This window comes from Eublepharis macularius, chromosome 2 (genome assembly GCF_028583425.1).
Source record: "Eublepharis macularius isolate TG4126 chromosome 2, MPM_Emac_v1.0, whole genome shotgun sequence".
In the NCBI taxonomy this organism is placed as follows: domain Eukaryota; kingdom Metazoa; phylum Chordata; class Lepidosauria; order Squamata; family Eublepharidae; genus Eublepharis; species Eublepharis macularius.
The window spans coordinates 46,192,731-46,209,903 of record NC_072791.1 but is presented as its reverse complement, the minus strand read 5'-3'; the positions used below and the strand labels follow the sequence as shown (position 1 = coordinate 46,209,903).

General features: G+C 42.6%; 2 protein-coding genes across 2 annotated transcripts in view; one reads left to right on the top strand and one right to left on the bottom strand.

Moving 5' to 3' along the window:
• The first annotated feature begins 917 nt into the window (after nt 1–917).
• NPC2 (NPC intracellular cholesterol transporter 2) lies at nt 918–12,081 on the top strand. The gene is made up of 4 exons (XM_054972389.1): nt 918–1,075; nt 9,037–9,144; nt 10,244–10,416; nt 11,363–12,081. Exons 1-4 carry the CDS (start codon nt 997–999, stop codon nt 11,447–11,449), a joined length of 447 nt encoding a protein of 148 aa, XP_054828364.1. The 5' UTR covers nt 918–996; the 3' UTR covers nt 11,450–12,081.
• Nucleotides 12,082–12,506: 425 nt separating this feature from the next.
• LTBP2 (latent transforming growth factor beta binding protein 2) overlaps nt 12,507–17,173 on the bottom strand; it is a 170,634-nt gene continuing 165,967 nt past the window's right edge. Inside the window, exons 33-34 of the mRNA XM_054971057.1 lie at nt 16,018–16,167; nt 12,507–13,752 (exon numbers count right to left, since the gene is read on the bottom strand). Of these exons, the coding sequence (XP_054827032.1) occupies nt 13,586–13,752; nt 16,018–16,167 (317 nt within the window). The 3' untranslated portion in view covers nt 12,507–13,585. The remainder of the gene's footprint in view (nt 13,753–16,017; nt 16,168–17,173) is intronic.

Here is a 17,173-nt window from a genome sequence, read left to right as displayed (position 1 = left end):
TGTTGTTGTTGTTTATTGTTAATTAAATCAGGTTAATTGTTCCATCATCCATCCCTCTTCGCAAACTATAATCCTGAATGGTGCTGGTACCTTAAGCAACTTTAACAAGAGCAGTTAGCATGTTTTCACCTTTCACTCATGCTGAGAGCCAGAGGAGGGTACCTCAGGAATGTTTCTACAAAACAGAATAGCAGATGCACGCACCTGTAACATGCAGGCACGTGTGCTTGCACAGGAGGGGAAACGAGCCTATTACAACAATCTCCACCGCAGTACAGGCCGTTCTAACAGGGCCTTCCCAGAACTTTGTCCAGTTCTCGGGTTTTTCAGCAGCTCTCACGAGTTTTGAAGCAACAACCACTGCAGTAAGTGTACTTTTTGCAACAAACAAACGAATGACAAGAATACTCGTTGTGGGTATTGGTGTCATTCATTTTTGCGCATTCCAAATCCAAGTCTGTGCATTTAAATGGAATTAACTTGCTGCAAAACAAAATAACAACAAATCATTTGGCATCTCAAAGCCTCACGCCGTCCAATGTTCACGCGCACACAAAGAAACGCGCCGATCGCATACGTCTGACGGCCTGTGTGGGATCTGTCACTTCCGAAGAAGGCGGGCATCGTTTGCCTGGCGACAATGCCTACCGGTATGAGCGGCGCTTTTCTCAAAAGAAGTGTCATTCTAGACTGCGCCACCGTTCCCGCCATACCCAGGGCCTGGGCTGCAAGCTGGGGACAGGCCGGCGTCGGCTCTTTTGGCACGGCTCCCAAGCGTCTTGAGGGGGAGCCGGGCTTCCACAGCTCCCCGGCCAGCTCGGCCTCTGCCTTCCTTCCAGCCACTCAGGGCGGCCTTGAAGAGCAGGCCCGTCCCCCTCAGGTGACTGCGCAGGGGCGGGCCCGGCCTCGAGAGCCTCTCATGTGACGCCGGCGCAGACTTTTTCCTGCGGTCGGCGGGCAGTTGCGGGAAGTTTCTTGCTCTTCGGGACCGGGACGATGTGGACTCTGACGCTGCCTTTGCTCCTGGTCGCTGGCGCTGCCGTGATGGCTGAGCCACTCAAGTTCTTGGACTGCGGTGAGTAGCCCTTGGCGCCTCCAGTCGCTTTTTCTCTCAGCCTAGGAGCAGCGGGTTCCCTGCACCCCAGACTGTGTAGCGCTGCCGTTTCTACGACGTTCTCTCTGGGGGGCGAGAGTTCGTGGAAATCGGACCTTCTGGCTTGCTCCATGCTCCAAGGGCCCTGCGCTTCTTAGATTAGGCAAGTGCCCACTTATCTGTAGAGGACCAAAAGGGACAAAATCTGCATATGTTAATTTATATTAACATGCAGTTTTCACATAATTAATTTAAAGAGAAATAGTGCCAAAAGACAGCGCTAAGGTGTTTGAGTGACAACATAAAACAGAAGTCTAGGGGCACCTTGAAGGTTAACGTTCTGCAAGAGCTTTCCTGAGTCAGAGCTCATTTCTTACGATGTATGGCTTCTGAAGCCTCGTACTCAAATGCTTAGCCAGCTTTTTCAGCAAAACCAAAACACAACACAGCTTCAGCAGATACAGAACTCATAAAAAGAGGCCATCAGCCAAGCTGGGCTCTAGTCCTTTGGGGAAATGTGCCCAAACTAAGTTACCATTTCCAGACTGTTACTCTGAAGTTTGCCCACATTGCCATCCTGTTGCAGTCTGGGATGATCAAGGTCTTGGCAACTGTGCATCCTCCCATGGAAGGCAGCCTTCTCCTCTCCGTCTTCCAGTTTCCTAAGTGCCATTAAGAATGCCCTTGGTACTACTTGTGAGAGTGTTGTCAAGCAGGACAATCAGGGCCAGTCTCCTGATGACTTTGTTTGCATAGGTGTGGTCGAGAGGTCACAGGAAACCATGGTTTAATTGATAGGTGGGTAGCCATGTTGGTCTGCAGTGGAATGGCAGGATTTGGGCCAGTGGCACCTTGGAGACAAGATTTTAAGAGTGTAAACTTTAAAAAGTCAGAGCTCTTTGTCTGAAGAAGGGAGCTCTGACTCTCCGAAGCTTATATTCTGAAAATTTTGTTGGTCTCTAAGGTGTCACTGGTCTCAAATCCCATGGTTTAATTGAACTTAAGACATTCTTAGCATGTGTTTCTCTTAAAAGGGGCTTATGAAAAGGGGCTGTGGCTACGTGGTCGAGCATCTAGTTTGCATGCAGAAAGGCCCTGTTTCAGCCAATCCCTGGCATCATCAGGTAATAGGTGATGTGAAAGCCACCACCACCACCCCGAGATCCGAAGAGTAGACTATGCTGACTTCAGTAAACCAATGCTCTGACTCTGTATAAGACACATGCTTATTAGAAATGTGAGGTGCAGGGTTTCTCAGGTAGAAGATCCTAGGATTAATCTCCAGCTAAAAGGTTTGATTGGGAGGTGATGTGACAGACCTCTGCTTGGGACCTTGGAGAGCCACTGCCGGTCTAAGTAGACAACATTGACCTTCATAGACTAGTGGTCTGAGGCAGCTGGTATAAGGTCATTTCATGTCTTTTCAAGACTAAGTGAGGGGTTTCACAGTTTTAAAACTAGCTCATGAGTGTGATTGTCTAAAAGTGGGTTACTCCAGTAACTACAGTTGAGTTCTAGTTAGTTAGAAGTTCGTTTGCTACCTGCAGTTATTCTTAACTATGGTTTTGCATGATGTACAACTGGGGGACATTCTGTCTGAATCCTGCCTTGTTCCCCGTTGTTTCCTTCATTGCAGTGCATGCTGGGGTATTAGTTGAATCTCTTGCAAGGGAGAGAAGGAAGTGTGAAAGTGGTGACCTGGATTTAAACGATCGTCCTTGAGCAGTAGTTAAAATAAACCATGGTTTTGCACTGTCTGATCAGAGTCATAGCCACCACTTGAAATGGTTATAGAACATTTTGCTTGACACAATGGTTAGCCAGGATTAAATGGCTTTCATGAAGGCAATGACTTCTGTACCTCTGAATATCAGTTGCTGGGTGAGAACAGCCAATTGCCTTCATAAAAACTTGTTTGTAGACTTCTCAAGGGCCCCTTGCTGGCCACTGCTGGAAACGGAAAGCTGTTCTAGATGGTCTGATCCAACATGGCATTCTTGATGTTATTCTGATAATGGCTTGCTGCCAGCAGCATCTCCAAGCTGGTGCTAGCTTCAGGGGCATGGTGGAGGCGGGGGATGACAGAGAGAAACCAGTGACTGTGGCAATTCACTCACTGCTAGACTGTGTTGAGTAGGGTTTTGCCATGGTGGACAGGTAAGAGCTGTCCTTTTCCTTCCTGAAATTCCTTCACACCTGCTATCTTTCTCCTATCAGGAACTTCTCCCTGCCATGTTTCTGTATTGTGGAGAAACATTTTTCAGGCAAGTACATGGGGGCAGGGTGGGGAGTTTGGCGTTGCCCTCCTGCCTTCTCATACTGCACTTAGAGTTTTCTTCTTGCTGCCCCACGCTTGTAACTTATTTCTAATCTGGTTTTCCAGCAGTCTTCAGCTGCTGGCTACTAGTTATGGCTTTTTTGCCCTCAAATAAAACAATCGACAGTATAATGTTATTTCATCCCCAGTGAGTCACCACAAGTTTTTAACAGATGTTTTCCAAGGGAAGTCACTGGATAATGAGAACAAAGGCTAGTTCTGATGTAGGGGAATCTTTGTATTCCCGGTGAGTCCACATAGGAGCTTTGTTGCTAATGGTTTAAATCTTTAGTAGAAAACTAGAAATGTGAGAAGTGGCACCTGAGAGCAAAGGATAATAAATTAATATATTTATACCCCACTTTTCTTCTCAGTAGGGATTCATAGTGGCTTACAACATTGTTTTTTCTGCCTCTCTTTTATCATCACCTGTGAGGTAGGTTAGGTTGAGAGCATGTGACTGGCTCATGGTCACTCAGCAAGCTTCCATGGTAGAACTGCATTGAACCATGTGAAAAGGCAGGGTATAAATTTATTATAATAAAATAAAAAGTGGAGACTCAAACCTGGATCTTCCAGGTCCTATTCTGACAGAGCAGAACCACAAGTGACAAAAGGCACAGATTGGACACTTGTCAGCTTCCCTCAAGTTTTGATGGGAAATGTAGGCATCCTAGTCTTGCAGCTTGGCTCTCTGACTGCTGTCCAATGGACTTTTCAACTGTCACTTGTCCAACATTCCGCCAAGCTGCCTACATTTCCCATCAAAACTTGAGGGAAGCTGACAAGTGTCCAATCTGTGCCTTTTGTCACTTGTGGTTCTGCTCACAGTCTAACCGCTGTGTCACTCTGTTGTATTAGACATGTAGTCCTTGTGTAGCTGCTTATGCAATGCCTAGTGTTCCTTACATTAATCTGCTGACTGGGATTGGCAGGTGCTCTGCATAAATATTTGCAGAATGGGTACATGGAAGACGTGCACCTCATTCCAGTAAAAAGCCAACTAAGTCAGGGTGCTGCTGACATGCCCTGGCTTCTGATTGGTTCACAAACATGTATCCATTTCTCAAGCAAGGCCTGCTCCAAAATGTTGGCTGTAATTGCAGGTTAACATACATAATGCAAATCCATGCTTGCTTGCTAATTAAAATACCCTCTAATTTTCCAATTCAGAGTTATTGGCTACTGCTATTTTATTTCATGCCATTTAGAACAACGTGAAATTGAACAGATCTGTCTATAATTTTCATTGGCCAGTATTCCATCACTTTAGTGGAAATGCTAGCTTAAACAGGTTTAGTATTGTCATTATTGTCTGGCCTGATGTCTTCTGGGAAGCACTACTTTTAAATGTATCAGAAAGTACATTAAACTGTATATAAAATGTATCACAAAAATAGCTGTTCTCCATTGTTGGGCATGCAATTGGAGTGCAATCCAGTGATTCCTTCCTGCCCAGAAAATCTCTTGTGAGAACAGAGGATAAGTTCAGGTTCAGTATTATCACTTTGTCCATTTGACCACATTAAAAGCTCCATTCAAGGTTTTATTTTTCATTGGTTGGATTCATCAACTAGTCTATGTAAGATTTCAAACTTCTATGATTCAAATTGTAGCTCGGGGGAGAGAAAAACAGATTGCTTGGGAAGTTGTAGGCTGCAAAACATACCTGTAAACACAAGAAATGGGCACTCTGGACTAAAATGGGGAAGAATATGATGGGCAGAATAAAGCATTTTTGTTCTTTCACTTATGTAATTCTCATATGCCTCTTTGCTTCAAGCACCATTTCATGCATGATGTTTTCTTTTCACAGAGAATTTACATGTGGAATAATTTCTCTCTCATTGTCATTCCATCCTTCTCCCCCAAGGAGCTTAGGTTCATGGTTCTCCTAACCCTGTTTGTTCTCACAATAACTGTAGAAGGTGGGAGAAGAAATGTATGTGTGGGAGTGGGGCCTCAAGATCTTTCAGTGAGTTTCATGGCAGGGTCCCCCTCCCCAAGTGTCTTAAAATGGCACTATTGAATTCCACTGGCTCTTCTGTGTTTTTTTTTTTTTAAAACCTGGCTTTGTGGGAATGGCTTTGTGAATGAACTGTTCATTCACAAACTTGTTCCAGTGAACTTGTTCCAGTGAAGGAGGAGGGGGTGTCTTTAAAATGAAGTGGAAGGGTCTTGGGAGTAGAGAGGGATGAATAGAAGTGGGGAGTGAGACACCCACTGCTCCTAAGAAAGGTATCACATGGCCTAATGAGAACAGGTTCCCTCCCCCTCTGCAAAATTTGTACCAATTAATCAGTGCAGCAGATAAGCAGAGTTTTTTACAGAATGTGGCAAAACCATATTGTTATTGCTTGACACAGAATGGCAATTTAGCCAGCTGAATGCAGCTTATCCACATGCAGTATAAGCACAACAGCTGTTTGTCTTTGGTGATGGTAGACTTTTTAGCACCTCTGATTGCCAAAATAACTAAAGGAGGAGTCAGCATGAGGTTTCCCATATAGTTCATATTCACTTGCATGGATGTGAATTATCATGCTGGAATACAAAGTTTAATTACTGGTGACCGTTATACTAGTCCTGTTAGCTGTGACTGCTTTCTGGGAATGCAGTTTCCTTAATAATGTGCTGATATGTGTATAAGCCATTGGTCTCAGAAATGCTCTGCATAAATTGAAGCACATGGAATCATAACTGACTGTTGTACTTGCAGCTCATCCAGGGGCTCATGTATAGGGGGTGTCAGTGTGATTTCGCAAACAGCTTCTGCACTAAATACCCACTTCCTTATTCTTTCAGCATGAGAGTTGATTTGAAACTAAGGCTGCAGTGTGTTTGAAGTGCACTTACAAAGAAATGAATCCCATTGAACTCAGTGACTTACTTCTGAGTAAGCATGTACAGACATAGTGGAAGTAAAGCTGCCCTGTTTTGTTCTGCTCACGAACAAATAGGATTATTGATTCATTAATGGTTTTAGACACAAACTGAGCAATTTTATGAGGCCACAGTTTCCTTCTAAAGCTTGCACATGTAGTTGGCAAGACTTTTTGAGACAAAGACAAATGGTCAATGTGTCACTAGTCATGTGAGAGTAGAAGTTGCTTTATACAGCTTAGAGGGCTGATTCACGCTTTGCAGAGCAATTGCTTTTGCTGTGTGTACATTTTATTTGCAGAATACTTTTGCAAGTGTCTTTCTATATTGGCTAGATGCTCAGGGTAATCAGTAGTTCTTTTTAGTGCTAACCATTGCACACTATAAGGGGAAGATAAATTTGCTGACATTTCCTGTTATACTTCAATGTGTTCTCTCCTGCCCAGTGTTAGATTTTCCTTGGGGTGCAGGCCTCTCCCTCTTCTTGCGGTTGTTCTATAAAATGCCATTTACACTGATGGTGCTACATAAATCTAGCTATGTATGAAAACCTGCTTTTAGTGTTCCATCTCATTCCATGTGACTGAGAAACCAGAAGGGTGCTGTGCAGGTGAAAGAACACACAATTCCTAATAGCTGGAAACATGAGGAACAGGTGTGGCCCCTAGTGTGCTGTTCTTACTTCCTATCATGTGAATTAATATTAGCCATTCACTGCTAAAAGAAAAGCTGTGTGCTAGGGAACAACTTGGTGATGAGGACAAAATCTGTGCTTCATTCCAGCATGGCCCAGCCCTGAATGTCAGGATCCTGCAGGAGATTGCACCTCTCAGTGATTCTTGCTTGTATGCAAGACATCATTACAAATACCATTCACTCCCCACAATGATAGGCGTTTTGCTAATAAACAGCCAAGGGCACATAGCAGATATTGCCAGGAGCATCGCAGCACGTTGCTGCTATTCGTTCCCAAACATTTTCTGACTGGTTCTCCCCTTCACATGTGAAGGTGTTTAGCGCTGCTAATAGCATGTATGTGTGAATATGCTGGCTTTGTCAGGACTACCTGGAGGAAAAACAAACTTTATCTCAAATGCATTTATCCAAATCTTAAGCTGTTTGCTTAAATTAATAGTAGTTAAGAGTTTGGGGCTGATTTTGTGACCTAGTTTTAGTGGAAACATTCAAATCCATAAATAATGTGTTCCTTACCAACTCTTGTTCCAATGGACTCATGCAAAATGGTTTTGTTTACACATTGGACATCTTACTTAAGTCTTAATATGATCTGTACTTGGATTGCCAAATTTAAGGCTATTCTTCCTGTAGGTGACAGTTAGTCAGAAAGCTAACCAAAACAAGCAAACCCTTGAAAAACAGCCTCCCATACCCCAAAAAACAGGATAGCAAATTTTATTGTGAGAGAGAGAAAAAATTAATCTCCATTCACACCAAATTTAGTTCTGAATCTGTGAATGAACTCCATGCCCTTGAGCTCCATAAAACTCAGCCTAACCAGTTTATTCTATTCAGGCTTGATTCACCTTTTGTGTACTTACAACTTGCTGATTCATGTTAAAATCCTTCAGACAGCTATGTGTTGAGTAATTCTATTGCAACCTTTATCAGGGACAGCAAATCAGCTGTTATCGATTTTTTTTTTTTAGAATTTGCAGGGGGAAGGAATGTAGTAATATCCTTTGAATTTTTTTTCATATTTATGCACAACTTTGGCTGGTTTTGCTGAACAGGAGGGCTTTCCCTCAAATTCACTTGGTTGTGAAACATTGTATGTCCACTCCTAAATATAGCATTTACCACAACAAAATGACTCATTGAAGATTTCAAGGAAGCATGTTTCCAAGTAGTGTGTCCAACACTAAGCTCTTCTAGACTGATCCTCTGTCACTGATTTTTTTTCAATAAAAATGGACCAATCACTAGGTCTAGGGCAGACATGTCACATTTTCCCAAGGAAACTGGAAGGGATTTTCCAATAGCCATTGATCTCTAGGAGTAAACTTTGGCAGAAGTTTCACTGTTTCTATGATGAGGTAATCAAAGCTGAAACACTATAATCTTGAGGGTACTCTGGCAAGTTTTGTGGAAGATTTGTGCTTCCCCGTTGTAGGATGTGTAACTTTCTCTGCATATACTGTGAATTGCTGCTAAAATTGCTTCTTGTCCTTGACCAAGTCACCTGTTCCTACCCGGGATTCTTTCAATAAATCTCAGTGGTTAAAACTCTTTCTCCAGGGCTGATTCCACACACGTTGGATAATGCACTTTCAATGCACTTTATCAGTCGTTTGAGGTGGATTTTTTGATCCGCACACGAAAAAATCCATTCCAAATGATCTATAAAGAGGATTGGAAGTGCATTATCCAACATGTGCGGAATCAGCCTAAGAGTCAAAGGTTGCATTTTCCAGAGTATCTCTTGTTGACTTCTGGTTTCCTTGTCTAAGTGAAAAACATTTATTATCTGTTTATAAGCTTGTCAGTCCTGTTTAATACAAACTTAAGCAAGCTGTGTCCACAGTAGCCTAATTGTGGTAGTGAAACCAAACCATACTATTGCCAGGAGCTGCAAATATTACATTGCATATGGTCATAGAGATTTACAAGCTTTTATGGTAAACCTGAACTTTGACCAAGGATAGCAATATGCTTTGTTGCAGCCAAGAACCGTCATGCATGGGAAAAGTCTTAACATGGTTATTTCTTTGTTTTCTCTTCACAGGTTCCAAAGATGGAAGTATCACAGAGGTCAATGTGAGTCCTTGCCCTGCAGAACCTTGTATTCTTCACAAAGGGCAATCCTACACTGTCAATGTCACATTTTCTAGTAGTAAGTATAGTCTGTTGGCTTCCAGCTCTTAAAGCTGCAACATGCACAGTACTGAAGTATCTTTGTTGTCTGTGTTCAGCATTTGAGTCGGGAAGGCTTTGACTGATCTGTTTCTTCATGGAAACCATCCATGTAGGGGAAACACATTGTGCCAGTGCAATCCTAAGCATAGTTTGCATTCTTTTAAATCTACTGGCTCCAGGGGACTTTGTAAGGTATAAGTCTGCTTAGGATAGCACTTTGCATATTGTGTCTACACATTTCTTTTGTGTGTGTGTTTGCATTCCTGCTGGCAAACTGCAGTTAGCTTTTTTCTTTCACACTTTCAGAGGGTTCACATAACCATAAAAGAGATTGTTCTAGCTAATGATCCACATTCAGTTTTCATGGGTTTTCCTACCCTTATTTTTTAACTTAATTGTATCCTGCACTTTCTATGTAAATATATACAGGGTAGCTTACAACATTGATTAAAACAATGTATGAGCTGTGAAGTTGCAACCAACTTATGGCGACCCCAGAAAGGGACTTTCAAGGCAAGTGAGAAGTAGAGGTGGTGTGTCATTGCTTTCCTCTGCAGAGCCTTCCTTGGTGGTGACACATCTAAGTACTGACCCTACTTAGCTTATGAGATCTGATGAAATTAGGCTCTACTATGCTGCCTTCTCTCCAGATTAAAACCATACAGCAGAAAATCTATTAAACACAAACACACAGAGAGTAGCAGGCGAGAAACCAACTGCAAAAATATTAGATAAATGTTTGGAAGCTGCAGAAGGTTAAAAAAAGGGGGCCATGTTGAAACCAGAAGAATGATATTAAAAATGGAAGTGCTTTTGTATAAGTAACTTGGAGGAGTTATATGGAGATTCTTAAAGAGTACTGCAGAGTAGTTTGTTTCCATGCACATTTTACAGCAGTCAGGACAAGATAGCACAAGGGTTGCAAAAGTAATTAATGCCCTGCAGTTTTGACTTGGTGCCCTAGAAGTACTTTCTTCTTTCTCTTCCATGCAACTACAGGAGATGTCATTTGCTCCCCGCCTCAGTAATATAAAAATAACTATTCTTACTTTGTTAATCGCTTTCCTCTTCCACAGAGATTGACAGCCAGGGCAGCCAAGCAAAAGTGTATGGAGAACTGCTACATGTGCCCATCTCCTTCCCACTAGACCAGCCTGATGGATGCAAATGTGGAATCCAGTGCCCTATCCAGACAGGCCATTCTTACAACTACCTGAACAAGCTTCCAGTGAAGACTGAGTATCCATCTGTAAGTATCTACATTGGCAAATCTCAGGATTTACAGCTTCCTATCAAAATCTTTTGCCTGATCTATAGAATGAGATGCTCATGGAAAGTGATGGAGCCACTCAAATCAGCAACTGGTTAACTCTTGCCTGGGAGGCCTTTGAAGCTTGCTATATTGGAGGGAGGGTGAGCGTGTGTGATAACTCAGGATTCTCCCGGGCTGAGTTGTCACAAACAGCAGACCAAGTGACAAAACTTAGGTCTAGACTGTTGCACTTCAGACTGCAGATAAGGATTCATATGATGAAAGGTTCCCCATGGGGGGTGGGGTGTGTGTGTGTGGAATTCCTATACATGCAAAACTGGTTGGTGTGTCAGGCCAAAGGCAAACATAGACCCTTCAACTTGACATCTGGTTTTCCTAGGGATAGCCAATTATTTTACATAGAGGATTGTTCAGTCATGTGAGCCTCTGTGTGCATCTGAAAGCACTATAGTCCACAGCCAGCCAGGTTTATTAATTTATCTTGTCTTTGTGAGACAGCAGTACCAGAACTTGCTATTCCTCTTGAGAAATATATCCCTAACCCAGTCCTGGTGTCTGTGAAAAACCTAACAACCTAGTAGCAGTTAAATGGTCAGGGGTATCATGTCTTTGTAGAGAACTGTATATGGGTGATTCTGCACAGAGAGTCATAAGAGAATGGGAAAAATGAACAGTGTTTTTAGCCATAATATGCCTTGCTTGAGATCCCTGCTTTTCAGCATAGATGAAAATGATTTTGAATCTCAGTGGGACAACTTCACTTACAGTGCAATTCTAAGAGGAGTTATTCTGGTCTAAGCCTATTTAAATCAATGTGTTTAGACTGGGGTAACTGTTTAGGATTGCACTGTAACCACCCCCACCCCCCAGTTCTAATGTTTATATGCCTGAGATTAAATTTCTCTTACTAATTTTTCCCCAGTTGAAACTAGTTGTCAGATGGGAACTGCTTGATGACCAGAACCAGATGATGTTCTGTTGGAGGATTCCTGTCCAAATCACCAGTTAATGAACCCCTGCAGTTTACTAGGGAATGGAAGAAAGTTGGATACAGATAGAAGAGTCAAGTGCTTTGCTGTAAAAGGCATTTCTTATTTTGAGTCCCACAACTGTTCTCTTCTCAATGGCCAGATGAAGCAGGGGGCCAGTGACCAAAATGAATCTAACCAAGGTCTGGATGGTTGGAAGATGTCTTACTGTAATTCAGGGCAAAGGTTCATGTAACCATTGGCAAAAGTGACTGAAACACATCAGAAAGGACTTTATCTGTAAGAAAACTGAGCCAGCAACCATCAGGACTATTGCTGTTTATCAACACTACTGTGCCTCTCATAATCAGATACTGCAGGCTTCCACCTGCTCCTTCTCCTGGCTATCATGACCTGGACTTTCCTTGGATCTGCTTTCCTCACCTGGGGCCAGAAGGAATCCGAATAGATATACCTTCTGTTGCTTCAAAGGGTGGGGGGAGTTTTATGACAACAGATGCCAAACCAAAATTGCATTTGATTTCTCTGCAGGGATAACTTGCATTAACCAATGCTTTGCACTATCTCATAACCTGGAATTGCTGGGAAAACTGCTTGCCTCAATCCCAGCCTCCATTTATAACTTTTCTTTTAATAAACCTTAATAAATGAACTTATGTCTGTTTTGTTAGTGGATGGTGAAATGTTTTCAACCTGGAAGGTACTGTGCCTGGTCAATGTGCATCTAGAGAAACTAGAAGGATATCAGCTCATTGTAACCTTTAACTGCTTAAGAGACTATTTCCCAGTCAATGACAAAAAGTGGTGGAACTTGCACTCATTATGGGATTCCTGCCACTCATCATTTGTTTCTGAAAATTTAAAGAATGATTTGGGGGGGGGGGAAGGGTACAGACATTGCTGGATCTGAAAACCATGTGGCCTGGAGGGAAAATGCTGCCAAATCTCTCAGGACTGCCAATTGTGAACTATCATTTCTGAATCATCAAGGCTGATTCTTAGGTGCTTCCTTCCATCCTACTGTTTTGTAACTTAAACATGGCAAACAGAAGGTATGAATGCTTATGATTAGCCCCATTATGCAAGCCATAAGGCACTATATAAAACCATTTATTTAACATTATGTTGTATTTCCCCCACAACAGAAAATACCACACAGAACACTTTCTGAAACTAAAGAGTGCTAATCTTTTCCATCTTTCAAACTTTTATGCTCCAGCAGTCATAGAAAGTGCAGGGGGTAGGTGCCCTGGGATGAATACAGAGGGCTTAAGCCAAAAAGGCCTTTGGAGTCCAAGCTACTGCCTGACTATAAATAGAACCCATATTCTCTGAAGCTGGCCAGCGTGTTCCAGGCTCAGGTATGAAAGGCTGTGTCCCTTGCATTGCTAGCAAGAGGAGCTTTGGGGAATGGGAGTAAGATTGCAGGAGTCCAGCGACATCTGTGAAATGGGGGGTACTCTTCAACTGCTGCAGGCAAAAAATACACAATCCATGGATATCTGTGTTGATGGTGAGATGCTGCCTGTATAACAAAACACTGGAAGAGTCCTGCTTATGTTGCTTGACTAACTGTGACTGACTGACCAATTTACAGCACTGTGCTTCTGAGACCGGCAAGGTAAGGTGTGTGGAATGTAGTGGTTCTATGCAACATAAGGGGATCTTACATAATGTGGGAGGTTTCTTCGGAGGAGGAAGAACAATGCACATGGGGATAAGGCCTGGTGAGAATAACTCGGAGGACAAAATCCTACAAAGAACTGAGGGGCAGAGATGAAATGAGTCTAATATTGGCCCATACAATGGAAATGAGCAGAGGACAAGGATGTTTGACTTGTTCTACAAATGAGGATTGATGAAGATGACGATCTGTTGAATGGCAGTGTATGAGGGACTGGACCCTGAGCAGACGGTGGCTGAAGCAGGAAGCTTGTGTTGAATAGGCCAGCAAGGGTGATGCTTGAACCTTTTAGAGCTTCTTACTGGTCTTTGAGTTCAGTCCAGTGAGATGCTGCATTTTTGCACTTTGGGAAACAATGGGTAGGCTTTAAAGCTGATATCACAGGAGTTCTTGCCCAGACTGAAGGGCTTCCAGCTCCCCAAGCGGTATCTGACCAAAGGAATTGCCTCTGTTCTGTCACTGCCTTCTGGCATCATGCTGCCTCTGGACTCTGAGCTGCTTCTGGCACACAACGGTGAGGCTCGGCTAAAGCTACATATCCAGGCAAGCAGTTGCAGCGGTAAGAGCCTTCTGTGTTCTCACAGACACTGCCCTCGCACAGGGGCATGGTGGCACTGGCCTCTTCACATTCATTAACATCTGATGGGAGAAGAAAGAAAACATTCTTCAGTCTCATTAGTATGGAATTCCTCCCCCATCTCAACATCCTCAGAGAGGCCCAGTTTAAGTGAGACACTGGATGCACAAAAAATACAGAGCCTGTGTTCTGGGTAGCATGGTTAAAGGGCTTTCCATCCATGCACCAGATCATATATGTAGCATTCGTATGCAAGCACAGCTTTCCTGTGGGCTACATGTTACAGGCTTGTGAATAGTGCCTCCATAGGAGCTATCACAGTGAATGAGAATCTTTTAGCAGTATTTTATGTGTACCCAAGAGATCAGCAAGGAGTAGAATCCAGCAAATAATCATTCGCTGGCATCAGGTGCTGTCATTGTACAATTGTGCATTAACATGCGGAGAAATATACCCTCACAGAAATGTTCAAAATTTCCCATGTACTATGAAATAGAGAGTACTATTAACCTAGCATGGAACCAAAGTAATAGCTCAATAATCTTTTCCAAAAACACTTGAACAGCTCATCAGGAAAAATCCCCCCCCTTTTTTTGCATGCCAAGATCCGTTCAGTAGGGCTAAGGTTCTGAACAAACATCATAAGCTAGTAATGCCAATTTACTTCCGTTGAGTGGACCAGGTCATGCAAAGTGGCATCTCGATAGGGATGTTTCAGCAATCTAGTTAATAATAACATCTATGATAAAACCAGGTCAAAAGGACTTTGCCCTGGAAATGCACCAAAAAAAAAAAAACAAGACTACCAAAATGGCTCTGAGATTCCATTTATAAGCTGGTGCTTTTTGAGTGTTTTGCAGCAAAGTGGGATTCATGTTTAAGTCACTACTAACCAATGTGGTCAGCATGCAAAGAGTTGTCTAGCACATGAGACACTTCATGCTTTAAAATAGAAACAAATGCATGCTCAGTGTTTCATAGAATCATAGACTCATCAGGTTGGAAGGGACCGCTAGGGCTATCTAGTCCAACCCCCTGCACAATGCCTCACAAATACCTCCCTTCCCCCACACACCCAGTGACTCTTACTTCATGCCCAGAAGATGGCAAAACACCATCAAGATCCCTAGCCAAGCTGGCCTGGGGAAAATTGCTACCTGACCCCAAGGTGCCAATCAGCTTTACCCTGGGCATGTAAGAAGGGGCCAAGAGAACTAAGTACTGATGTAACCCTCCCTGTGCTGGTACTGGTAATGTTTCACAAGGTTATGACATGTCTTCAGCAAGGGTATCATGTAGAAAAGTGCTGCTGAGAGACAGGTTCAGCTCTGGCAATGTCTGTTCCTAGGCATTGTGATAGGAAGATATGCCGCTGCCTTGCGCATTGCAGGGTAAAAGTGAATGCATGGTTATGTTTTATTTGTACCCATTTTTACTGTAAAATATATGAAGAGAAACAGTTTAAAAGGCTGTAGACTTCTTTAGCATTACATTTTAGCATTTCTGCCTGCAGTGCCATTTTAACAGGTTTCCCCTCCATCTCCCAACCTTCGGTTTTGTCTCCTTATCTTGAGAATGCCCTCTGGTCAAGGAAGGAGGCCTTGTACTCTAAATTGCAGACCTAGCTTGGTCTCACACAGTACAGACTGAAGGCACTGGAATCCTCTTAATCAGCAGCAAAACTGTTTATTTACCATGCAGTTTAAGAAGCTGGGTTTCTACTTTTTAAAACGAGAAGAGGGATGAGCCGTAAGTAAATAAGGCAGAGAGACTTCCAAAATGAAGATAGTTCCAAAATGAAGTGATACTATTCTGCCCTGTAGCTATGTGGAGGTTGTGTGGAGTTCTTTAGCTAAAAGGATCCTCTGTTACGAAGCACCAGCCTGAAAAGAGAATTTCCTGTTGTTTCCCTCCATGAAATTCACAGTGCACACTAAACCTTTTCGACATAAGTCTCCAATTATCAAGGTGACCAGTTTTCTTTTTCTGATGTGGATCTTGTTCCATTAACTGATGATTCACAGGCAAAGATTTAACAAAGGTTTTTTTCCTATTACTGCATCTTCAATATGGCAAAAGTTTTACCTGCTAGATTTCTGCCTACATGCTAGCTGCTAACACCATCAAAAAAAGTTGGCAACCTAGTAACAAATGTCATTTGGATGAGTTCCTTTAGCAGCAGGTAAAGATTGGAAATGGTTTGGACTCCTATATTTGCACTCCCAGAACCTCATTAAAGACTATGACATTGCAGAATATAATCAAAAGCCATGAATCCTTCTCAGTTTTGGGGAGGTCTGGCCTCTTTCCCCTTTGAAGCCACTTACCCACACAAGCCATGCGTATCAAGTCTAACTGGAAACCATCAAAGCAGTCACAGGTGTAGCCCTCCTGCACACGCACACAGCGGCCATTATCACAACCATTCAGAATCCCACATTCTTCTGCCCGTAGCCCTTCAAAGCTGCTATATTGTCCTGGGGAGACAAGAAGGTGTGGGGTAGTGGTTAGACTGGGACTTACAAAACCCACATGGCCATGCATCTGTCTACGTGATTTTGGGCCATGTCATGCCTGTGCCACAGAGTGGTAAGGACAATGAAAAGAAAGAGGAATCATAATTTTATCTTGCCCTAAGCTGCTTGGAGTAAGAGTAGAATAAAAAATTACTAGATAAATATAGCTTGTTAACACACAAGAAGAAAACTGGACAGAAAGGGAAGACAAGAGGCATGTAGCATTTGGACCAGCGAATTCTGGGAAGACAGATTAACTGGACTCTCAGTCGTCAGGAGACTGGTTTATGAAATCAAGAGTAAGAACAAATAGAGACCAAAATGTTTAGGAAAATAATACTGATATGGAAAGTCTTAAACAGATGACCTTTGGAAAGTCCCTGAAACTATATGGGGTGTGGGTTGCCTCAGAATGCAATAACTGTTTATTTCTAAATGAAAAATAGGTTTAGAATATTTTGAGCTGCATTCTTCTATGTTAAATGTCTGTCAAAATGTACTTTTTTGTGTTATGAATACGTTTGAAGTAATATGGCATAGAAGGGTGTGTGGAATGATGATAAGGGGTGGAATACAGAAAAGTAAGCAAGGCTTAAGTAGTAAACATGTTAGACTGATCTACATTAGACAAGAATCAGACCACTGGGGAAATGCTCAATCACAGCTTTAAAGTTTAGGAAAAATATATACTAGGCTATAGATTTGACAGGGTTCAGGGTGAAGCTCTGTCCAACCTATGAGGAGATAAGTGTACATTAAACCATCAGTCAATAGATTCTGTCTTGGTCTGGCCAACCCAAGACTAGAAGGCTATAGACAATAGCTGATAATAATAACTCTGTGATTATTCTAATAGTATGAGTGATGCCTAGGGATATGATATGCTATAAGAATGATACAGTGTGCTATGAACAATAAAGCATGTATTGCGTCCTCTGGTCTTATTATTTTCAAGTGTAATCCACCA

Excerpts from the sequence above, each read along its gene's own strand:
- NPC2 (XM_054972389.1), top strand. The coding sequence starts at position 997 with ATGTGGACTCTGACGCTGCCTTTGCTCCTGGTCGCTGGCGCTGCCGTG. Across the intron at positions 1,076-9,036 it reads ACTCAAGTTCTTGGACTGCG|GTTCCAAAGATGGAAGTATC; the intron begins GTGAGTAGCCCT and ends TTCTCTTCACAG. Across the intron at positions 9,145-10,243 it reads CAATGTCACATTTTCTAGTA|AGATTGACAGCCAGGGCAGC; the intron begins GTAAGTATAGTC and ends CCTCTTCCACAG.